This window comes from Mastigoproctus giganteus, chromosome 1, assembly GCF_048544385.1.
Source record: "Mastigoproctus giganteus isolate SK-2022 chromosome 1, ASM4854438v1, whole genome shotgun sequence".
NCBI classification, from domain to species: domain Eukaryota; kingdom Metazoa; phylum Arthropoda; class Arachnida; order Uropygi; family Thelyphonidae; genus Mastigoproctus; species Mastigoproctus giganteus.
The window spans coordinates 210,751,191-210,776,840 of record NC_143575.1 but is presented as its reverse complement, the minus strand read 5'-3'; the positions used below and the strand labels follow the sequence as shown (position 1 = coordinate 210,776,840).

Here is a 25,650-nt window from a genome sequence, read left to right as displayed (position 1 = left end):
TGTTTTCTGTATTTGTAAATGATATTGATGATGGTATATCAAACTTAATGTCCAAGTTTGCAGACGATACGAAGGTTGGCAGGGTTGTTAAGGACACTAATGACAGTACGCTGCTGAAACAGGATCTAGAAAAGTTGAGCAGATGGGCTGACAGGTGGCAAATGAAGTTTAAGATTGACAAATGTAAAGTACTGTTACTCTGGGGTTACTGCTACATATGGGAAGCAGTAACCCCAGAGTAACATATCAACTCTGTGGCACTACACCGACAGTGGTAGAGAACAAAAAGCACCTGTAGGTAATGGTGCAGGCAGATAGGAAGTTTTCTGAGCAGTGCAGATGGTCTGCAAGAGTAGCTCATGGTGTCTTGCCAATGATATACAGGAATTTTTCTAGCAGGGATAAGGTGATTATCCCCTTGTATAAGGCAATGGTCAGGCCACACCTTGAGTACTGTATAGCCAAACCAGTGACTAATTGAAAGTCCAATACATTTAAAGCTCCAAAAGATGATACAGTAAACCCTGGAGTTAACGGACCGGGCAAATAATAATACAGTAATGTACATATTAATCTCGACCTTATTATTTTTTTTTAGATTATACAAAACTTCAGAGTTATTATTAATTAAAAATTAATAACAATTACCTATTTCCATTATTGGTTCGATAATTACCTACTTTTATTTTTATAATCAAATTCAGGTCATTCATGTTTTTTATTCTTTCTGAAAACGTGTTAAAATAGCTGCTTTCCCAGATTACAGATAAGAGCAGGTGGTGATTTGTGAGCTGAACGTGACTCGGTACACTAAACTGCAGGTCTACAGACTTGCTTTGCTTCGGTCTCAGTCTGCCTCAAGCTATCATGCAGTCAGGTTATATAGTGTTTCTGTGATTTCTGAATTGTGACTTTATTTTTTAAATAATTTTGCAATCCTTACAATTTAAAATGACATCAAGTGATAGAGGAGTTAAAAGAAAATGTGTGAACTTAAATGTGGCACAGAAATTAGAGCTAACTGACAAACTGTTTCTGATATCTGTAAATCAAGGGCCAAATTGCAACAATTTTATATTTTACAGTACTGTGTATTGAATTAAAGCTGCTTTTTTTTTTTTTTTTTTTTTTTTTACATTAAGAACAATAAAAAATACCTTCCAGGTTACATACGACTTAACGGACTTTCAGAATTAACGGACACCCCTTCTCCCTTATTAGTCCGTTAAACCGAGGGTTTACTGTACTGTATTTCAGTCAAGCAAACACTGGCAGGCAAAAATAAGGAAACCAGTTATCGGTGGTTCACTATTAAAATTGCATGTAATCAAGGAAAATAAACAGCATTTCACTATATAGTTTATTGATTTACTTCAGTGATGTATATGAATCTCTTTCTGGCAGTTCCTCGATGAACATTAACTAATATTTACACTTGTATTTATATCGGTAATTGGATAAAAACATTACAAACAAAATATAAAATATAACCATAACACACTGTATTGACCATGTTGTGAACTAAGTATGGTACTCTACTTGGGTTTCATAGATACTTTGATGATTAGCACAGGAGAACCAAGGTGAGTCAAATAATATCTTTATTGTTTGGTGAAACTATCCTGGGATTTTTGGACTGTAACTTACTGTGTGCTGGCTATCCTGGATGGTGGATCCCCTTTGGGAATACAGAAATATTATGGGGAGCCTGTAGGTTAGGGGATCCAATGTCAGAAGTGACTCTTATCAGCAAATCAGACAACAAAACAATGCAACTACATTGTTGCATTGTTTTGTCAGAATTCCCATTCATTTTCTGACAGCATCAAAGCCAGTAAACAAGACTTGAAAGCTAAGGCAATGTGTAGCAGTGGCTTCCACTCCAACACTTGGCTAAATCAACCTGTCAACATTATAACTCAATGCCAACATTATCACTAACATAAACACACTCTTAACTAAAAACTCAGAAGCCTTTCTCCACAAACATTTTCCCATGTAAGAAGCTGATTAGCTGTTCAGTGGTATCTTCCTACTGATACCATAGTTTTGTTGATGAAGCAGCTTTCCACCTTCCAGTTTGAGAAACCTTGCCCTGCTCAAACAACTTCAACTTCTCAAATATCCACTACCAATTCCTTAAATGCTGCTCTCCAGGTAATTCTGCAGTGGAGCAAAGATAACTTAATTAATTTCAATCCTTCTAAAATTTAGTCATATCTTCTTTCTCACAAAAAGGATTCTTCTGCTCGTATGCTTATCTTCGATGAAACTCTGATTTCCTGGCAAGAACGTATATCTTTATTGGGGATTACCCTGACCTCTAATCTCTCTTGGCATAAGCACATTACAAATATTGCTTCCTCTGCACCTAAAAAACTGGGCTTTCTCTTTCGCTCTAGGTGTTACGTTTCTTCTAAACAGCTGTTCATTCTGTACAAATTGCAAATCTGCTCTATCATGGAATATTGTTCAGTCTGGGGCGGTGCCCCCAAAACCTCTCTCAGGCTTAAAGATTCCATTCAAAAGAGAACGCAGTTAGATTAATTAATGATTCATCTCTAACAGACTCTCTCTTTTCTGTTTCATCTGCATATCTTTTCTATAGATACTTCAGTGGGCACTGTTCTTCTGAATTGGCTTCTATAATTCACTCTCTCTTTCAAAGCAGTCCGAACACGTGATGCAACCAATCAACATCCTTTTACTGTCCAACTTCAAACTCACAGAACCAATTTTTCTTCTTGCTCATTTATTCATTCAGTTTCCACTTTCTGGAACAATCTTCCTCATACGTATTTCCTGAAAATTACAATCTACAGAAGTTCAAGTCTAATGCCAACAAATATCTTCTTTCATCTTCTGAACCCATGCACGGTACTAAGTACTATAGGTTCTAATACCTCTCATGTTTGGGGCTAACACTATAAAAAAAAAAAAAAAAAAAACTTTTTTTTTTTTTTTTCCTCTTTTCTATCTTTTTCTCTTGTTTACATATTTCTGATCTGAAACAAAGGAAGTTGCATCCTGCTGCATGTACCATCAAGTTAAACAATGGGAACAAAAAGGGTGGGGTGTAAATTCATTTTTGGCACATGCTGGGAGTTTATTGGCATCAAAAAAGTTTGGAAAGCATGGACAGAGCTTCGTTCCACTTTTATTACCTGAAATTTTGATCAGTGATTTCAGTGTAACAGGAACCTAATTTATTGCCTTTTAGCTTTGATGTAGCAGAGGTAGTAGCTAGTGAACTTCTCATAATATTTTTTTAAACTTTTTTTTAAAAAAACCCAAACATGAGGTAATAGAACCTATACTGCTGCGTATGACTTGAAGGTTGAGAAGATGAATGAAGATACTTGTTGACATTAGACTTGAACTTCTGCAGATTGTAATTGTCATGAAATACATATGAAGGTAGGTTGCTCGAGAAAGTGGAAGCTGAGTGAATAAATGAGGAAGAAGAAAAATTGGTTCTGTGAGTTTGAAGTTGGACAGTAAAAGGATTTTGACTGGTTGCAGTACATGTTCGGACTGCTTTGAAAGTTATAGAAGCCAATTCAGAAGAACAGTGCCCACAGAAGTATCTATAGAAAAGATATGCAGCTAAAAAAGGGTAGAGAGACTCTGTTAGAGATGAGTCATTAATTAAACTAACTGCCTTATTTTGAATGGAATTTAGAAGCCTGAGAAAGGTTTTGAGGGCAAATTCCCCAGATGTGGAAACAATATTCCATGGTAGGGTGGATTTTTGATTTGTACACAGTGAACAGCTGCTGGGAAGAAAAGTAATGGTGAGAGCGAAAGACAAAACCCCACTTTTTTTAGATGCAGAGGAAGCAATATTTGTAATGCACTTATGCCAAAAGAGATTAGAAGTCAGGGTAATTCCCAACAGAGATATATGATCTTGCCTATAAATTGAAATCAAGAGTCATCGAAGATAAACACAGGAGCAGAAGAATCGAAATCAACGAAGTATCTTTGCCTCGCTGGAGAATTGCCATGCCAGTGAAGCTATCATGAAAGGAATGTAGGCAGCACGTAAGCCATTACTGTATCAGTATTCTCATTTTACTTGAAGATCTCAAAGAAGAGATTATAATAAACAGTTATATCTAAATTCTCTATCTACAAATTTAATAACTATAGATTAATTTCATGCAGCAAAGCGTTATTTATTCTTAACAGTTATCACTGCATTAAGATGTTCTTTTTACCAGCACATTATAAATTGCACATGATTGGCTCAAATATCAGTAATGTAACTATACAATATATTCTGACTTCAGCAGAAAAAAGGCTGGCTGTGATCCTGAGATAAGGTATGCAGATGCAAATGTGCTTGCACTTGCACAGCTTGGCAAACAGTACACACACTAATTGTGGCACTGTGAAAAAAATAACTATCCATTTACTTCTACTCATATGCAGTACTTTGCATTTGTCAATGTTAAACTTTATTTCTCAGCCCATCTACCCAACTTTTCTAGATCCTGTTGCAGTAGTATACTGTCATTAACCACCTTGCCAATCTTCATATCATCTGCAAACTTGGACATTAAGTCTGATATTGCCTTCATCAATATCATTGATAAATATAGAAAACAACAATGAACCCAATTCCTAACCTTGGGGAACTCCACTAATAGCATTAGTCCACGAAGAGCAGCTCCCATTGATTACCACCCTCTGTCTTCTCCCACTCAACCATCCTTTTACCCATAAAAACAACTTGCCCTTAATGCCACACCGTTTTAATCTGTAAGTCTTTTATGTGCAACAGTATCAAAACCTCTCCTGAAATCCAAGTATACGATATTAAAATTATTTTTTACATCGACTTCCTTTCTAACCACATTGTAGTATCCAATCTAACTGGTCAGACAAGATTTCCCCATAACAAACCCATATTGCTTCTGAAGAACAACCAAGGTGCTGCCTAGATGACCTTGCACCACTTCTCCAAACAGCAACTCCAACACTATCCCTGGAATCGAAGTTACACTAACAGATATATAAATGTATAGTACTAAAACTACTGTCACAATACCAAATGTTTTTATTTGATTATATGCAATACAGTTTGTGCAATTTTAAAAATTAAATTAACTTAAAAATTAAGAAAAATTAAATTAACTTCCTTAAAAATTAAGAAAGGTCCTACCAATAAGGCAAGCACAGATTTATGTTAGCTCAAAATGCACTGCATATTTTTAAAAATGTTCCTAAAAACAAAAATTGCACATATGAAAAAATGCATAGCTAGGACTCTCATAACTCAAGGGATGCCTATATTTTTCTTGATCTGTAGTGAGTTATTTACATTTATTTTTAAGGAATTACTTTTTATATAATTTTGTTTAAAGTCATATAGTCATACAGAAAGAGGCTATGCCCGACAAGCACAATGCCTTAATATAGTTTTCATAGCTTGAGGCCTTTTCTCCAGACTTAACTACACATCACTTACTGCACAATATCACTTTTCACATATCATGGATATATATTGTCAGTAGACTGTTCAGATATTCATGATGCTTACCTACTCACGAGAGCCCAAAAAAACTATAAAAATCTGGATCTGGGTAGTGGCATATACTTAAAATAAAAAGCAAATTGATTTTATTTTTATTAAAATAAGCAGCACTTCCGCAACATGAGATCAGTACACTAAGTAGCAAATCCAGTTTGCTGAGGGTTTGTACAGAAAAAGGCTATACCCAGTATGTTCAATGACTAGCCTTCGTTGCTTGAGGCTTTTGTCCAAAACTTATTTAAAATATTAATTGTTGCCATAAATTTAACCCCAAACTGAAGACAAAAAGTGTAAAACAGAACTAAATGTTTTGTCTTTTTATTTATATACCATTAAATTTATACAGGAAAGTGGCACTTAGTTAAAATTAGTTTTCTGAAGATAAAATTAGATAGTAACCTGTTTTTCTATTGATAAAAGTAATTCTTATATAGATAAAAACTACATATCTAAAGTAATTTTACTCAAAATTAAATATTGCTTTAGGAATCATATTATATTTTAATAATAAATTCTTCTGATTTGATCATTAAATTCATTCAAGACAAATTGAATCATTAACAATTATTATTACCAAGTATAAAAAAGAGGAATTAATTTTACCTATTAAAAAACCTACCTTTTTATTTTAATGTCATAATAAAATGAAGGTATTAAAATTTAAAAATATATATACACTTTTCTATGTAAAACTAATAATTGCAGTTAATTCATGGTAGTGATTCCTCCCTTGGAGTTAACTAAACCATTTGAGAATATCTAAATATAAACTAAAATAAGCTATAATTCCATGGAGTGGGGAGGGAACTAAATCTCAAGGAAACACTACAAAACAATCCCCACCACTAGTTATGTAAGTCCAATTTCCTAAAGAAGAATACTATATGACAATGACAAAAAAATTTAAATATTAAAATAGAAGGAACTGGCAGCTACCAGGTCTCACCTCCAACAATCGCAAGATACAAAGCATTTCAATCACTATTTAAAGCAACGAGAGACTTCTAAAAGAAGTATCTCATTGCTTTGAACTCAGATGATGGAGGTTTACTCAGATAATGTAAGTTTCCTTGGCCATTCCTGTTTTTATGTCTGTCAAAAATTCTTAAGACTTGTGGGTTTTTGTAAAATTAAATTTATTCCTCCAGCTGCATTATGGAGTATATAAAAACTGCAAGGTGGGTGAGATCATTTCACAGTTTCATTTTTTTTTTTAAATCTAATTTCGTCATCCATTTTCCACCACCAACAATGGGATTACAGATTATTTATTTGTATTTGGGCATTCTAAGATGGTAAACTTCCTTTTTATTTAAGATTTCATTAAAAAATAAAACTTTTTGGAAATTAAAAAAAAAGCAAAAAAAAAACAAGCAACATTTCACACACACAAAGATATATAACAAGCTTCACCTCAGCTACACTGCACATCATGTAACTGAAATTGTAACAAAATTACTCACAGGTTCTGCAAAAGCATTGTCCCACGTAACTGTTGCCCATGCATGGGGTTCTTGATTGCCGTGAACTATCACAACAACAGGTAATGATAAAGTCTAAGTGAAAACCAGATAAGAATTATTACAAGTAGCACAGTACATAACTAATTCATATAAAGCATTTTGTATATAAAATAATCAGTTTCACATTACTCTATTTCAACAATATGGAGCCAACAACACAAAAAAAAAAAAAAAAAAAGAAAGAAAGAAGAAGTTTTATGTTATAAAAATGCATATGCAAAAAAGGTAGCAACATATTAATCATATCATAAATAAGATATTGGCTATGCGAGCCGGGCGGTCGCCTGGAGTGCTGACACTTTAGGGGCATCAAAGGTTTGAGAGGACACATATGCTTCGTGGAAGGGGGAAAACAAATGATATGGGGAAAGATGTGGTGACCCTTTCTCTATAGTGCAGCAAACAGTCGAAAATAAATCAACCTTTGCATGCGTCCGATGCAAAGGCCCTCAACGCGAAAGGAAATTTCTACAAATGAAAAATATTTTCAAAATCATGCTGTTAACGTGACTGAAGATCAGGCAATCATGTCACTATCAGACTGATTCATGCAAATAAAAGAATATAATTATACTTGGGGATTTTGGTACAGCATTAAAAAATGGTAAACCATGATGATCTATTGAAAAGGTGTAATGCACTTGAAATTAAATTAAGTAATAAAAGTGAGTATAATGTAAATGGTGAAGATTTCTGTCAGGAAGTTGAAACACTGATAAGGCTTTTACTTGATGAGGTACGTGAAAAAGATTTAAGCATTTTGAAATTTATAAATAACAATAAATTACAAGATACACTGCCAAATTTATGGGTAGCACCGAGAATTATGATGACAATTCCACTGACTGTAGCAAGTGGAAAAAGGAGTTTTAGCAAATTAAAGCTAATCAAAACAGATTTATGATGATAAATGTCACAAGAAACATTAAATTCATTAGTAATGACATCAATTGAAACTGATGTGGCTGCAAATTTGTATTTTACCAATATCATTAATAAATTTTCTGATAAAAAATCAAGAAAAAGAATGCATTAAAGGAATTTTGTTTGGCACTTGATAAAAATATGATATTTGCAGTTAATAACAAAAGAATCCTTAAATTTTTGATTTGTATTTTTAAATCATTTTGATGTAACTGGTTGTAATGTAAAATCTATATTTATTCTGTAAACATCAACTATTAAGTATTGCCAAGTGTCAGTCTGTCTCCAAATCCTTCCACTTCCAGATGGGATACCGATTTCAAATTTGGTATAGTAGCAGTAGAGGTGGTGGGTGTGGTAATGGAGGCATGCGATGCAAGAAACCAAGCGTAGGGAGCTTATGTAGCATCAGCCAAAAAAAAAAAAAAAAACACACCCAATTTCGCACAACATTCCCTCTAAAAGTTTGTCCAGTTCCTCCTTGAATTTATTTAAGCTATCAACTTCCATAACGACAGATGGAAGTTTGTTCCGAGAATTTAAGCACCTACTGTCTAAAGGTGGTTCCGCACATCTATTTTACAACTGCCTTTCATCAATTTGAATTTATGCCCCCTCAGGTTTGTAATCTAAGCAAGAGGAAGAATCCCGTCAATATTGAGCTTGCTCAAAATCCCATTCAAGGTTTTACACAACTCAATCAGATCACCTTGCAGGTGCCTAGTCTCCAGCAGCTGCAATTTGCAGAACTTAAGCCTTTCTTGGTAAGAAGATCCCTTCGTTCCTCTCACCAATCTTGTTGCCCTTCTCTGTACACGCTCAAGCAATAGACATCCTTCCTAAAATGAGGCCTCCAGACATGTATGCAGTACTCAAGGAATGGCCTGACCATTGCCTTATACAAAGGGATAATCACCTCCTTTTCCCTGCTAGCAAAATTCCTGTATATCACCGATAATACTCCATGAGCTACTCTTGCAGCCTGTCTGCATTGCTCAGAAAACTTTATATCTGACTGCACAATCACACCTATGTCTTTTTCATTTTCTACCACCTTAAGCATAGTACCACACAGTTGATACATTCCTCAGGGGTTACTTCAACCCATATGCAGTACTTTCCATTTTTCAATGTTAAACTTCAACTGCCACTTCTCAGCCCATCTTCCCAAAGTTTCTAGATCCTGTTGAAGTAGCACACGGCCATTACTGCCATTAACAACCCTGCCAACCTTTGTATCATCCGCAAACTTCAACACTAAGCCTGATATACCTTTATCAATATCATTGATAAATATACAAAACAACAGTGAACCCAACACCGATCGTTTGTTAGTTTGTTATTTGGTTTTTTAGGAGCATTAGCAACTAAGGCCATATTGCTCCGGGATATGCGGTGGTCATTCCCTAACCTTTCCGCATCCTCCGTATTTGGTGGTGACGGGCTTGAACCCTGGTCTAATCAAGAAGCGTGTGCTATGCACTGCTGCTCCTTCCCACCTGGCTATGGAGGCGCCCCCCCAACACCGAACCCCGTGGGACTCCACTAATAACATTAGTCCACGAAGAACAGTGCCCATTGATTACCACCTTCTGTCTTCTCCCACTCAACCATCCTTTTATCCATTGTAGCAATTTACCCTTAATACCATTGTGCTCCAAATTGTACAGTAGTCTTCCATGTGCAACAGTGTCAAAGCTTTCCTGAAATCCAAGTATATGATATCAAAATTGTTTTTTGAATCCAGTTCCTCTGTAACCACATCATAATATCCAATCAAATTTGTCACACAAGACTTTCCCTTAACAAACCCATGCTGTGTCTGAATTATTGCTGTAGTCTTGTCTAGATGATTCTGCAATGCATCTTTAACCAGTGACTCCATTATTTTACCTGGAACAGAAGTTAAACTAACTGGTCTGTAATTACTCGTGCCACCTTTAGAAACCCCTTTGTGAATTGGGGATACATTTGCACATCTCCAGTCCATGGGGCCTTCCTCTGAGTCCAAGGTTGCTCTCATAATTATGGCTAAATGTTTGCTTACTTCCTTTGCCGCCTCCTTTAATATAACTGGATAGATCCCTTCAACCACAGGTGCCTTTCGTATGTTTAACTTCAACAATTGCTCCTCCACTTTGCTTTCAGTTATTACATCATTAAACACCCTGTTACAGTTTGATACACTTCTGGCGTTTTCCTCCCTTAATAACCCCTCATGTCTGAATGTAGATGCAAAATACTCAATAAGATTATCAGCTATCTGAGCAGGATCATCAACAGTCGAACCATTGATATCAAGCAGACAACCTGATTTATCCCCTTCCTTTTGGAGTTTATATAAGTAAAGAAGTCCTTGCTGATTTTCTTAGCATGCTTTGCCAAATATTACAAGAAATCTTTGGCAAATTGTATAAATATTGGCGATTGGCTACAATCCTATTTACATCCCACTGCTTTCTATCCGGAAGGGGATGCAGGAATGCCTCCTCTCCAATATACCTCAGGCCGGCGCTGATGGAATGCAAGGTCAAAAAGCACTGCTGCTAGTATAGTAAAGTTGACAACCCAGGTTTTAACCAATATTAGCAGAAGTTGAAGTATGGTGTCTGCATCACACAGAAAAATGGCGGACGTTTTGTCTATCACTAAGTAATACTACTTGTTAGATGATTATCACCTTCCAATACCACCATTTACTTACTGGAGGCTTAACACTATGTTTAGTGTACACAGCAAGGCTCTGAAATTTCCCCCATCGTTTTTGTCATGCAGTAGGAGACGGTCGTGTTCAATAATTTTCTTATTTATTGATTTGAAATTATTGTTTTTCTAAAACTTTTGATTTAAATTTAGTAGTATAACATTATTTTGTGATTTTCTGATTAATTTGGTGTATTTATTCTTTACTCGGCCTTGTAATTGCATAAACGTATCGGTAAGGGTATCCGGGTGTTTGCAACTCCGCTGAACGAGAAGTTCTTTAGCCATATTTAGCCGCTTGATTGAATATTTTTTACATAGAATTATTTCTGTAAGTAGCTTAGAGACCTAGTAAGGATCGTTAGTTTATTCTGAATTGAGACAGCGAGATTTGAAAGTTAATTAATACTTAAGTGTCCGTAGATTTACCGTTCGTAACTTTCCCGCCTTTGTGATACGATAGTTATATACCGTACTAGATAGCGTTAGTTGAACTTCGTTAGCAGTTAAATTGTACTTTTAAATAAATACATATAACGACTTAGATTACAAACGTAATATAATTAATTATATTTAACATAATTAATTATAATTAATTAATAAATTAATAGAATCATGACTCAGACCAGAGCAGCAAAGCAAAAGGCTCAAGCTAATGGAAGTGCTGTGGCTCAGAGCAGAACTGAGGGGGGGAAGTTGTCCTCTGACTCACAGCCTTATAAAATGCACTGTTTGCTCAGAGCAATCGGGTATGGACATGATACTGCCATGGGGGATGTCTTTGTGTGTGCGCGATGCAAGGAGTGTATCGATATCAGGCAACAACTCAGCGTCTTGTGGGCCTATATGACAGCTTGAAGGACAGGGTGGATGCCCTCGAAGAAACTAAATTGAGGGGCCCATCAAGCTCTCAGCTGCCCACATCAACGCCAGAGCTTGCACTTGGGCATCACGTGACACAGAGACAACCCCCAAGGCAGAATGCGCTGGTCCCGAAGGAACTAGTAGTTGTTGGTGACTCTATTGTCAGGGAAACGGGGAAGATGCTTTGTAAAAAGGATAGGTGGAACAGGACCAGGGTATGTCTGCCAGGGGCAAAGGTTGATGATGTTGTAGAGCGAATATCATCTTTTAAGGGCACAAAAGGTGATATAGTTGTACACGTTGACACTAATATTATTAAGAGTAGGAGACCGGCAGAATTACTTAACAAGTACAGGTCACTGTTGAACAAAAGCCGAGAATTAGGGTTGAATTTGAAAGTGTCTGCAATTCTGCCCAGACACGATAGGAGGGAGTATATGATGAGAGCCTTGTCGATCAATTCGGCCCTGGAAAGATTGTGCAAGGCTCAAGGGGTAGAATTTTTTTCAGCCTGGACTGTACTTGTTAACAGGAGAGATTGCTTCTACAGGGATGGGATACACTTAAATAGAAAGGGTGCAAGAATATTTGCTGATGCTATCGAGGCAGTGTTAGGTGGGTCGGAAAACTGCTAGCTTGGGGGGAGACAAAGACCAATAGATTGACAGTAGCCACTGGCAGAGGTGAAAGAGATTCTTGCGCTGCTTCTATTAGAATGAGCAGAAGCCTGAAAAACAAGATGCCTGGTGTTTCAGAGACTGCTGGGAGCCATTGCGGTACAAGTAAACGCATGGGTTGTGTTAGGGTAGCTAAGACTAGAAACAGGTGCAGGTATACTTGCGTGTACACCAATGCTAGGAGTTTAGTAAATAAATTTGATGAATTTGAGGTATTGCTCAAAACATCAAAGGCAGATATTGGGGGTTTGGGGTTTGGTTTTATTGGTGCATTAGCTACTAAGGCTATAATGCGCCAAGACCAGGTCATTTGTAAAAAATTTTAAACTTTCAGTGACCTAATTAGTTAGGTCACTATGTCAAAAGGTATAGCAAATATATAAAAGAAAAATGTAAAAATTTTATATCCGAGTAAAAATATTTATTGATTTTAAAAAGTTAAAAACAGCAGACACATTGTCATTGTCAGATAAAATCTGACTGAGTGTATATGGCTCAGTCGATTGATTTTGATTTGGTAGTTGTTGGCGCATCGGCTTCTGTGGCCATATTGCACCTCCCAAGGTTTTTGCAGTACTTTGATCCAAGCCCGAGGCGGGAATCGAACCCGCGACCTTTGGGTTGCCGGGCAGGTACTTTACCCACTCGGCTAGCCCGGTCGGCTTATATGGCTCAGTCAGATGGTTAAAAGCGGTAAAACGGAAATTGCTAAAATCTGGACATTCAATTAAAATGTGATGAATAGATAAAATGGTGCCACAGGTTCTCGCACATAGGACAGTCATCTGCCCTCAGCAGAAAAGAATGTGTAAGATGACTGTGTCCTATTCGGAGGCGAGCTAGAACAACTTCCTCCTTACGATTCCTGCGCAGACTGGACTGCCACGGTTCAATTACAGGCTTTATACGATATAATTTATTCGCAGTCTGTCTATTCCACGAATCCTGCCATTGGGAATGTATCTTTTGATGTATTATTTGCCTGTAGTCTGTATAGGGAACTAACAGGCAACGGTTATTATTGGGAATTGCTGATTTGGCTGCGGCGTCAGCCAAATCATTTCCCCTAATCCCAATGTGGCTGGGAATCCAGCAGAAGCGGATGTCATATTCGCGTTCATGGAGAACGTGAATCTTCTGCTGAATGCTAGACAGAACTGGATGAGGATTATATCTCACAGATATTAAAGCCTGTAACATGCTAAGAGAGTCGGAATATAAAATGAACCGTTGGTATTGGCATTTGCTAATATGATCCAAGGCTAACTCTACAGCGTGCAGCTCTGCAGTAAATATGCTGCATTCAGAGGGAATCTGCTCTGATATAGTGCTGTCTGTAAAGACAGCAGCAGATCCTACATATGATTCTGACTTCGAACCGTCTGTGTAGACTGGCGCGAAGTCGGAATATTCAGTTTGGTGTGCTGAATGAAGCTGCAGGTAGACACATGATGGAGTGTCCGACTTTCCCCAGTTTCTAAGCGACAAGTCGCATGCCGGGACACGAGCATGCCAGGGTGGAAAGGGTTGCTTTGATGTTTGGGCAACCTTGTCTACCTTGATATTAAGTTCATTGAATAGCTCTTGGAGACGAATACCAAAAGGACGATTGGCAGTCTTACGGGTATTGTATAAATTTTCCCATCGTGGCTCAAAAACGAATGGCCACGTAGGATGGTCTGGCAGGGATTTCAGTTTTAAAGCGTACTTTAAAGACAACTGCTTACATCGAAGCGATAACGGTAGTTCGTTTGCTTCAACGTATAAACTCTGGACAGGAGATGTTCGAAATGCTCCAGCAGCGATACGTAGAGCCTGATGATGGACAGGGTCCAGCCATCGAAGGGCACTGTCTCTGGTTGAAGAATATACTTGGGACCCATAATCTAATTTGGATCGCACAAGTGCACAGTAAAGCCGTAGAAGGGTGCATCGGTCTGCACCCCAAGATAAGGAGGAGAGCGAGCGGAGCATATTAAGGGCTCTTGTGCACTTTGTGCGGAGTTGATGAATATGATCCAAGAAGGTCAAATTTTTATCGAATGAGTCCCAAGAATTTTGTGTTCGCTGCTACTGGAATAGCATTTTGTCCGAGCCTTAATTCAGGTTCAGGATGAAGATTACGCTTGCGAAAAAAGTGTACGCAAACGGTCTTCTCCGGCGAGAACCTGAAGCCATTAGCAAGTGCCCAGGAATTCAGACTATCAATGGCTTTCTGCAGTTGTCTTTCAATAACCCTCATGTTGCACGACTGACAAAAAATGCTAAAGTCATCAACATAGAGGGCACTGTTTACAGTTGGAGGAAGTTGTTCTGTGATGGAATTTATTTTGATGGCAAAAAGCGTGACACTTAATACTGATCCTTGTGGTACTCCCTCCTCTTGGCTAAAGGAGCGAGAGAGTGAGGATCCCACAAGAACTTGGAACAATCGATTGGCTAAAAAGTTTTGAATAAAAAAAGGGAGATGCCCTCTAAGGCCTAGGTTATGTAAATCTTTTAAAATGCCAAATCTCCAAGTTGTGTCGTACGCTTTTTCCATGTCAAAGAACACCGACACCAAGTGTTCGCGTTTTAGGAAAGCATCCCGGATGGATGCTTCCAATCTCATAAGATGGTCCAAAGTGGACCGGTTCCTTCGGAAGCCGCACTGGATGTTGGAGAGAAGGTCATTTGTTTCGAGATACCATATTAAACAAGAATTAACCATTCTCTCCAGGATTTTGCACAGACAGCTAGTCAGAGCAATAGGACGATAGTTGGTGGTGACTTTTGGATCCTTTCCTGGCTTAGGGAAGGCAAGAACGATTGCCTTTCGCCAGGAGTCCGGAAACTGCCCTTCAGTAAAGATTCTGTTATACAGAAGGAGCAGACAATCCATAGATTTTGGTGAAAGATTTTTAATCATTTCATAATGGATGCCATCTGGTCCAACGGCACTTGCTTTGGAAAGAGCGAGGGCTCTTTCCAGTTCTTGAATAGTGAAATCCCCGTTGTAGGGATAAATGCTCTTAGATTTAAAGTTAAGTGCCTGTTTTTCGATTTTATATTTCAGGACCAGGAACTCTGGGGAGTACGAGGATGTTGCGGAGATGTTAGAAAATGTTTCCCCAAGAGCATTGGCTATTGCAGTTGGATCTGCAATAGCGCATCCATTATAATCTAGGATTGAAGAAGGGTGAGATGTATATTTCCCCTTCATTTTCCGGATTTTATCCCAGACTACCTTAGAGTTGGTAGACTGGTTAATAGATGAGGTAAAACGGATCCAAGATTCCTTTTGACTCTGACGATGGATATATCGTGCTTTGGCTCGTGCACGTTTAAAGGCTATAAGGTTGGTCGTGGTAGGATATCGGCGGAATATCCCCCGTATGTAAATTATTAAGAAGAAATATTATGCGCTATACCTCTTAGATAATCAACAATATCACCAACAAGCCTTTTAATTCGTTCATCACAATCGCGATACTTCGCGACTGTGATGCATTGCGAGCATGTTTTAGGGGAGTGAGGGTAGGGCATGCCGATTAGGGGGTACTTATATGTTTATAATCTCTTACAATCACAACATTTTCTTATTTTGAGTTTATTTTTCATCCTTTTGAGTTTGTGAACGCATCATGTCGGCGAAATTTTTGAAATCAGAAAAAGGAAAACTGAAATTGTACTTTAGTGGACATTTGTTTTATAAAGACAGGCAAAAATGAAACAAAAATTCATTGGAAGTGTCAAAATTACCGGAAAACCAAATGTGCCACTCGAGTTACTACGGTCGATAACACCATCGCTAAAACATGTAAGGAGCACAATCATTGTGGAGACGCAGCAAGAGTTGAGGCAGCACAACTTTTTGATACCATTCGAACTTATGCAGAAACAACAAATAATATGCCTCATAGAATTATTTCAAATGTTTCGAGAATCTGTAGCCAAGCAGCAGCCCCTAAGCTTCCAAGTGTAGATACAATAAAACAAACGATTCGAAATATAAGAAATCGAAATTTTAATGGCCCAGTTGTTCCAACGTATCGTAGAGACATAGTTTTTACAGAAGAATATAAAACATCATGCAATGGAGAATTGTTTCTAAAATTTGATTCTGGACCCGAAGACAATCGTATGTTAATTTTCAGTACGAAAAGAAATTTGCAGTTGTTAGCGGGAAGTGAACACTGGTATGCCGATGGTACTTTCAAAACTGTTTTCAAAACTTTTTTATCAGCTGTATATGATACACGGATTCAAGGACAAAATATCGCTTCTATATTAGTTTATGCATTATTGCCTAACAAGTCTGAGGAAATGTATGTATCTCTACTACGGCAGCTGAAAGTATTGGAACCGGCTATATCCCCGCAATCAATAACTATAGATTTTGAGACGGCGATGATGAATGCTTGCAGAAGAGTTTTTCCTGACGCTTCACAACGGGGTTGTTTTTTCCACTTTTCACAATGTATTTTTCGTTCCATTTAGAATGATGGATTGAAACAACGTTATGAAACTGATGCTAATATTGCTTTAAATATGCGAATTTTGGCAGCAATTGCATTTCTGCCCACCCAAATTGTGACAGTCGTTTTTGAACATTTGTGTGAAAATGGTGTTTTTCCTCCAGAATCGCAAGAAGTTGTTCATTATTTTGAGGATTGAACTCCCAACCAGAAGACATCTTTGTTGACCACCAAAGTATTCCCATGAAATGTGGAACGTATGCCAGCTTGTTCTGGAAGGATTACCAAGAACAAATAATTCTGTTGAAGGGTGGCATAGAGGATTTGAGGAACAAGTCGCTGCTTATCATCTCACCATTTGGAAATTTATCGATTGCATTAAAAAAGAACAAAGTTTTAACGAAATGTGCATTGAACAATATTTAAGTGGAAGTGATCCGGGCAACCATAAAAAGAAGTATCGCGATTGTGATGAACAAATTAAAAGGCTTGTTAGTGCATACGATAAACGGGGTGATATTGTTGATTATCTAATATGTATAGTGCATAATATTTTTTATTAATAATTTACATACTGTGTTGTAAATATTATAGTTTCTTAGTAATTAATTATCCCAACGTGACTGATTCTGAAGATTGCATAAACATTCATTTTGATTTTTTGCAGTGTACTATGACATACCTAATGTTATAATTAGTTTAGTTTAAAATTAACCAATTGTTATATTGTTCAAATAATGGATTTTTTACTATTTTTGTGATACATGTAACTATTAAAATACATAATCTACCTATTAACTTACATATTTCCATACGTGTTTTTTTTTTTATTTCCGTACTATTCCATCACAGTTCATAGAATTCCAAAAATATGCTAATCATAGGCAGAAACTTATATAAAAAATAACTTTTTATGATTTGACCAAACACATCTCATTGCTTCTAGACGGTAAAATGCAATAAACTGACGCGGTGGTAAATTGCTGGCGATAAACTTTCCCAGACTCTGGTCCATTGTTATTTTCGGTATTCATTAGTGATATTGATGATGGTATATCAGGCTTAATGTCCACGTTTGCAGACGATATGAAGGTTGGCAGGACTGTTAATGACACTAATGACAATACGCTGCTGCAGGATCCAGAAATGTTGAACAGATGGGCTGAGAGGTGGCAACTGAAGTTTAACATTGACAAATGTAAAGTACTGCATATTGGAAGAAGTAACCCCAGAGTAACGTATCAACTGTGTGGTACTACACTGACAGTGGTAGAGAGTGAAAAGGACCTGGGGGGGTAATTGTGCAGGCAGATATGAAGTTTTCTGAGCAGTGCAGACTGTCTGCAAGAGTAGCTCATGGTGTCTTGTCAATAATATACAGGAATTTTTCTAGCAGGGTGTAAGTAGATGATTATCCCCTTGTATAAGGCAATGATCAGCCCACACCTTGAGTACTGTATACAGGTCTGGAGACCTTTTAAGAAGAATATAGAGCTGTTGGAACAAGTACAGAGAAGGGCAACAAGATTAGTGAATGGAAAAAAGGGTTGCTCTTACGAAGAAAGACTTAAGTTTTGCAAATTAATGTCTGGAGACTAGGCACCTGCGAGGTGATCTGAGTGAGGTGTAGAAAGACCTGAATGGTTTGAGCATGCTCAATGCTGATGGGATTCTTCCTCTTGCTCAAAATAATCACCTGAGAGGGCATAAATTCAAATTGAGGAAAGACAGTTGTAGGATAGATGTGCAGAAGTTTGCCTTTAGCCAGCAGGTGGTTGATTGTTGGAAGAAAATTCTATTTGTTGTTGTAGAAGTTGATAGCTTAAACAGATTCAAGACAGAACTAGACAAACATTTGGAGCGAGTGGATGAGTGAAATGAGAAGGTGTGTGTGCATGTGAGTGTTTGTGTGTGCGTGTTTGGCTGATGATATATAAGCTTGCTTTCTTGCATGATGTGCCCTTGCTAATGCTAAAATAGCAACCCATAAAACATAGTATAAATGTTGACATAAGTGAAAAATTCTTTGGTGCTTGGCACTCGTGTTTCTGCCTAACTACAGCATGTTCAAAGAGCCAAAAAAAAAAAAAAAAAAAAAAAAATTTTTTTTTTTTTTTTTTTTTTTTGGAATCAAACTATGGTTTCAAACATCACCAGAAGGACGTTGTTGCATTGCTATTGTTACTGGTTTTATGCAGCTTCAGCTTCATAGGTCATATTACACCTGAAGAAATGTGTATTCATGGATCAATTTGTATATTTTGCAAAAACCCAAAAGAACTGGTTGGGAACCCTACTCCCTATATCGAAGACTGGCTATACAACTCTAAATGAAAAGCCCCTGAAGAATTCCTCCAGTCTCTTACGGGATTCAAAACAAGTTCTCTCCAAACAACAAATGAAAACCATTATGCATTCAAATAGGACAAAGGGGTGGTGATGAACAAATTAATGTCAATGAAGCATATGGTGATAACAAGTTTACAGTTGAAACTGCTCAATGTATCCACCTGCATAGTCTGGTATAGTGACATGAGGGAGTATCAAAAAGTTTGCACATTGACCTAGATAAAACATCAGTAGGAAGATGCCATTTTTAATATAAATTGTCTACATATTCAATAACCAACATATGAAATTTCATTCCCTTAGGTGATCGTACACCACAGATGGAGCCTGAAGTCTGAGAAAGGACGCTATGGTTGACAAAATGGAGTACTGAACAGTGATCAAGTTCCTGCATTTGCAGGGCAAGAAAGCTCAAGAAATTGACGAAGAAATAAAAGCTGTGTATGGGCAGAATTGTCCATTCTACGACACTGTAAAAAAGTGGAAACAGGAGTTCCAGTGCGGTCATACAAGTGTCTTTGACAAGCAAAGAGAAGGCCATCAACATCCACAAACAGTGAGATGGTTGCAAAGGGTGGGAAGCTGGTGCTGAGGGACATTTCATCACAAATGCAGTGGGAATTAGTCATGGGTCTGGCCACAGCATTTTACATGACCATCTGCACATGTTTAAGGTCTCTGAAAAATGGGTTCCAAGGTTGCTGATGCCTTTACAGAAGCAATGTCAAATGTAATGTTCTTGCGAACTGTTAGATTTGAGTGCGGCTTTGAACTACTGCAGCACCCACCCTATTCTCCTGACCTAGCACCGTCAATTTCTTGTTTCAAGAAATGAAGAAACCATTGTGTGGACACCGCTTTGATTCATCTCAGGAAATCAATGAAGTGGAATTGTGGTTTCAGGTAAAAAGTGTGGACTTATATGATCAAGGCATTAAACAACTGATCCATGGATGGAAGAAATGTGTTACTATAGGTGGAGAGCACATAGAAAAGGATTAGAGTTCCTGTGAAGTTTCACCTTTCTAGGGCTATTATTTCTAGGTAAGGATACAAACCTTTTGATATGCTCTCATATTACTCACTCACAGAAGAACATAAAATATATGGAATTTGTGAAACTTCTCTATATGGCACCTTTTAATGATGTCGAAAATGTTAACTTATCTGTGGACACGAGACTTGGGGCAGTAACAGTAATCAAAAATCAGTGGCTATCAAAGCTGGAGATTAGGGGGACCACTCATGTGAAAATTTCTGCTCAGTACATGATCTGGGCCAAAGGTTAATAGGAGAATTGAACTGTTTTAATGAGCACAGAATATGAGGTGGAGCACCATTGCACACGAACATTATGGTGTTAACTGCACTCCTGTTTGAAGGCTAGGTACGATAGTATGCAGTAACAGATCAAAATAACACTGACCAAAAAGATTCGAAAACCTGTATAATCATGGTGGTACAATTTTCTTGAAAGGAAAATAATGCTGTAAAATCACACTACACCATTACTTTCGATGCCTGCAGAGAATTTCTGCAACATTTTCATATTTTGCATGCCACTACAATTTCAATCCCCTCCTTTATTGCGGACTCATGGTACTTTTCCAATGCTCCAATTATAATGAAACATAGAAAGAAATATTATAAACTATTTTTATAATATTAATTTTATAATATATATTTACATCAGTAATTATTATTTATTTATTTATTTTTTATGAAACCATACACAGTAATTTTCAGGAAATACATATGAAGGAAGGTTGTTCCAGAAAACGGCAGCTGAATGAATAAACGAGGAAGATGAAAAGTTGGTTCTGTGAGTTTCAGGTTGGACAGTAAATGGTTGTTGGCTGGTGGCGGCATGTGTTAAGACTGTTCTGAAAGAGAGACCGGGAATTATACAAGCCAATTCAGAAGAACAGAGCCTATGGCAGTATCTGTAGAAAAGGTATGCAGCAGAAACAGTATGTTATTTGTTATTTTGGTTTTTTTAGGAGCATTAGCAACTAAGGCCATATTGCTCCGGGATTTGCGGTGGTCATTCCCTGACCTTTCCGCATCCTCCGTATTTGGTGGTGACAGGCTCGAACCCCGGTCTAATCAAGAAGCGTGTGGCGCACACTGCTGCTCCTTCCCACCTGGCTACGGAGGCGCCGCTATACAGTACGTCTATGAGACAGAGAGTGGAGAGACTCTGTTAGAGAGGAGTTATTAATTAACCTAACAGCCCTCTTCTGTATGGAATCAAGAAGCCTGAGAGAGGTTTTGGGGACACTGCCCCAGATGTCGGAACAATATTCCATGGTAGGGCGATTTTGCCATTTGTACAGGGTGAAAGCTGTTTGGGAGAAAAGTAACGCTGAGAGTGAAAGAGAAAACTGCAAGATTTCTTTTCCTTGGTCGGATTACTGTTTCAAAATTTCTGATGTCAACGTTTGCTTAGTTGTGTCAGTGAAATTATTCTTGTACGCATGGAATCCTTTATTCCACACTGCACTTTAAAATCTCGTCCTTTATCTAAACCTTAGTTTTCCGATAAGTGTGCTAAGGCTGTTCAAGATAAGAATGTTGCATATATTGTTATTGCTTGTTTCCAATCTTCAGTTTCATTTTTCTGCCTACACCAAAGCTTCCAACAATTGTAAACAGTTATTAATTTGTCCAAACTATATTTTGAACAGGCTTAGAGTAGAAAACTTGCTTCTTGCCCTAATGGTAGCAGAGTATTATAGTCTCTTGCCAAAGCTATTGGCGGCAACTTTTGTCCAACTCGACTCCCACCTCTGTCAAAACCAAATGGTTCTGTTGTCACTTCAGCCAAGAATAAAGCTGACCTGCTAGCATCCCATTTTCCTTCCAACTCATGTATTAATGATCTTGGTAAAACACCTCCCACCATTCCCAACAAGCTCCATTCAATGCCTCTTGTGGTCTTCTGTCAAAAGGATGTCAGAAGGATTTTGACGAATCTCGATGCTAAGAAAGCTCCAAGTCCTGATGGGATTTCTCCACTTGTTCTCAAAACCTGTGCTCCTGAACTTACTCCTGTTTTTTGCCGCCATTTTCACTCTCTTATTCCAAAGGTGTTTTTCCTTCTGCTTGGAAATTTGCTAATATCCAGCCAGTTCCTAAAAAGGGTGACAAGGCCCTCCCATCCAATTATCATCCCATTGCAATTACTTGTACTCTTTCTAAAGTAATGGAGAAATCAATTAACCACCAACTCTTAAACTACCTAGAAACCTTCCGTCTGATCAATGATTGCCAGTATGGATTCCGTCAGTGTAGATCCACTGGTGATATTCTGGCTTATGTTATCCATTTATGGACAAATTCAATGGAAAAGTCTGGTGAAACACGAGCAGTTGCTCTTGAAATCTCAAAGGCTTTCGATCATGTTTGGCATAAAGGTCTTCTAAACAACCTTCCATCTTATGGTTTGGGAAGTGTTTTTTGTAATTGATTATCCAGTTTTCTCTCTGATTGCTTACTGAGGGTGATGGTAGATGGCTCTCTGTCTTCTGACTTCTCCACTAATGCTGGTGTCCGCCAAGGTTCAGTTCTTTCACCCACTCTTTTCCTCTTGTATATTAATGACCTTCTTCCATTGACTGGAAATCCTATCCATAGTTTTGCCGATGATAGCACATTGCATTCCACTTTCCATTTTGAAAAACCTTACCCTGCTCAATCAACTTCTCGAATATGTGCTACCAATTCCTTAAATGCCGATCTCTGGGTAATTCTCCAGTGGGGCAAAGACAACTTAGTTGATTTCAATCCTTCTAAAACTCAGTCTTGTCTCATATCTCACAAAATGGATTTTTCTGTTCCTATGATTATCTTTGGTGACACTCTCATTTCTAGGCAAGATGATATATCTCTTTTGGGGATTACCCTGACATCTAATCTTTCTTGGCACAAGCATATTACAAATATTGTTTCCTCTTCATCTAAACCTTCACCTCTTCACATTTTGCATTCTTGTAATGCCAAACAATATGAGGTTGGGAATAGCCCTGAGATAAATGCCCCATTGGAGAAGAGACAATCACCAAGTTGTTATCTGAGGTACCTAAAGGACCACTCACCTCGACCATGTACTTAGAAGGGTTGATTGTAAGAAAAAATATCAAGCGTGTTGGCTGTATGGTTAGGATTATCCGGCATTCTTGTAGGTAAATGAACAATCTGTGCAAGGGCATTAGAAATTGCAAACTCTTCAGCATCTCAAGCAGTTGGGTTCGTGTGACTAGAAAATGGAAGTCAGCTGGAGTTGTGAACATTAAAATCACCAAGGAAAATTAACTCACTGTTTTGAAAGTTGGACTGGAGAAAGTCAAGTTGCTAAGAGAGGAAGTCAAAGAGCTCCAAGTGATTAGTGGAGTTGGGAGAATGGTAGAGACAACAGATGAATTTGACACAATGAGGTAGAGAGATTTTAAGCCAGAGAAGATCGAAAAGAGGAGATTCCAAATAACCAAGTCTCTGACAGGGAATATTGGAACGGACATATGCACAAGTACCACTTTTGAGGCAAAACAAATCATACAGCGAATGATTTGGGCAACTGAGATAAGCAGTAGTTGAATCAACCGATAACTGAGATTCTGCCAGAAAAAGTACATGGGGTTTGGCAGACTGCAAGTGGAAATGGACATTGTTGAGATTAGAATTGAGACCACATATATTTGTGAAATGAACTAGGAAGTGTTTGGGAGGTTTAGGTCTTTTTGTAGATAAACTTACTCTATTAGACTGACATTTTGATGTTAACCTAATAGAGTAATGTATTCAATAGTAAGAAAAAGTGGAGGACATGCTGTGTGAAGTAATTAAACTTTTGGATATGGCGTATACATGGTAAGAATATACCCAGATCCTTGACATAATGTGGGCTTGACAATGCCCGCAAACACTACTAGGACTCCCTCCAGTCACTATCTGGCAGAGTAGAGGTAACAAGATTATACACTAGCTGATCCGGAAGCCTCCTAAAGAGTTACCAATAGTTTCAGTCCGGTGTACTAACTAGCGGCTGGCCTGCGAACACCGTTTTAGAGCTGTACTCTCGAAATGTAAGGTTGATTGGATCTCTCCATGATGTTCATCATAACCTCAAAAGTCATCAGTCATACTGAATGATGGAAGAGATGGAGAAGGGTTGATCGGAACTTAGCTCTGGAGACTAAACACGGGTTCCACCACTTCAAGCTTCCAATAAGCAAAGTGGTGGTATTGCATCAGTTGATGAGAGCCATCTACCGTCTAGTATTGCCTGGTAACACAGAGGGGCAGCATTCTTCTATATGGTGTGGGTGCCACACCTCGACTCCTGCTTACAATGGTTCATACCTGGGTGGTCACCCACAGTGTGATTGTGCATGGAGGTTATACCCAGGATTACTAACAGTCCCACCATCGTGAAGGTGCAAGCAGAAGATTTGGCTGTCACAGACCGTCCAGACTTTGCCGAAATTGGGTCTACTTGACTTGAATGTCACCCGAATATCAGTTCCATCAGCGTTTTAGACTCCCAGGTAGCAAGTATAGCTTGTCTGGCATATCTGAGAGAATGTCTGTGACAACCTAAAGGCCAAAATAGATTCCTTACTTCCGGGCCATCTTGTATGTATGTAGTTATATCTGCTTTGTTTTACTTATGTATCAACTTTAAAATCAATAATGAATAAATAAAATGATGAAATGTGTATTACAAAAGTAGAATCAAAAATGTGGTTATCAAAATGTTCATTTTAAAAAAAACCATAATTCAAAAACATTCATTATACTGATCTTGAATATGCCAAGAGAATGAATTCTTAGCCACTACACAGTGCCATTCTTATTTTTCCAATAAAGATTTCCTTTTATTGAAAACCAATGTATTTTAAGCATGCATGGATTTTTAAAATTCATTGTACTAAAAACTGTTGCATTGAGGTGAGACCTAAAATTCATTAAGAATAGGAGACGTTTGCTGGGATTTAGAAATATTTTTCTTATTGCTGTGTGTTGTGGGACAAACAATGCCAAATACACTATTGGCATTGATTAATCCCGAGATATGAACACAAACCATAAATGTACTATGTCTGTCTAACTGTGTGTTCACAGACCAATCTACATGTTGTGCATACTGTAACATCAAGATTAACTGGGGGGGGGGGGGAGAGAAGCACACTAACTAATGAAGAGGACTTTGGAAATTCCTCCAGCCTTTGATGGGAATTGAACTCAAACCTCTCTAAATAAGCAGCAAGTGGCAAAGTATTGTGCTCAGTAGGCTAATATTTTATTTATTATTTTTTTTTTATAGTGGAATTTTTGTTAAAACGGTATTTGTTGTAATGAGATTTTACTCTTATTTGCAAATGGATTCCAATGACTTTAATCTGGCACTGACTGTGCCCCAAATCATAACAAAAATGATTGTGTGACAAAGTACAGGTGCCCAACTTTATTTATTTTATTAATTTTTTTAAATTTGAATTCTGCTTGTGTTACACCACTGCTTAACTATTTACGATTGAATTGCAATACATATTTAAAGTTATTTTTTAATGAAAAATTTTAGAATTTAAAAAAAAATGCAGGGTCTTTGCACT

General features: G+C 37.7%; 1 protein-coding gene across 1 annotated transcript in view; it reads right to left on the bottom strand.

Annotated features, from left to right (window-relative positions):
- The window catches only part of Stat92E (Signal transducer and transcription activator Stat92E), a 478,242-nt gene that overhangs the window by 181,865 nt on the left and 270,727 nt on the right, over positions 1-25,650 (bottom strand). The window contains exon 15 of the mRNA XM_090375942.1: positions 7,003-7,095. Within this exon, the coding sequence (XP_090232068.1) occupies positions 7,003-7,095 (93 nt within the window). The remainder of the gene's footprint in view (positions 1-7,002; positions 7,096-25,650) is intronic.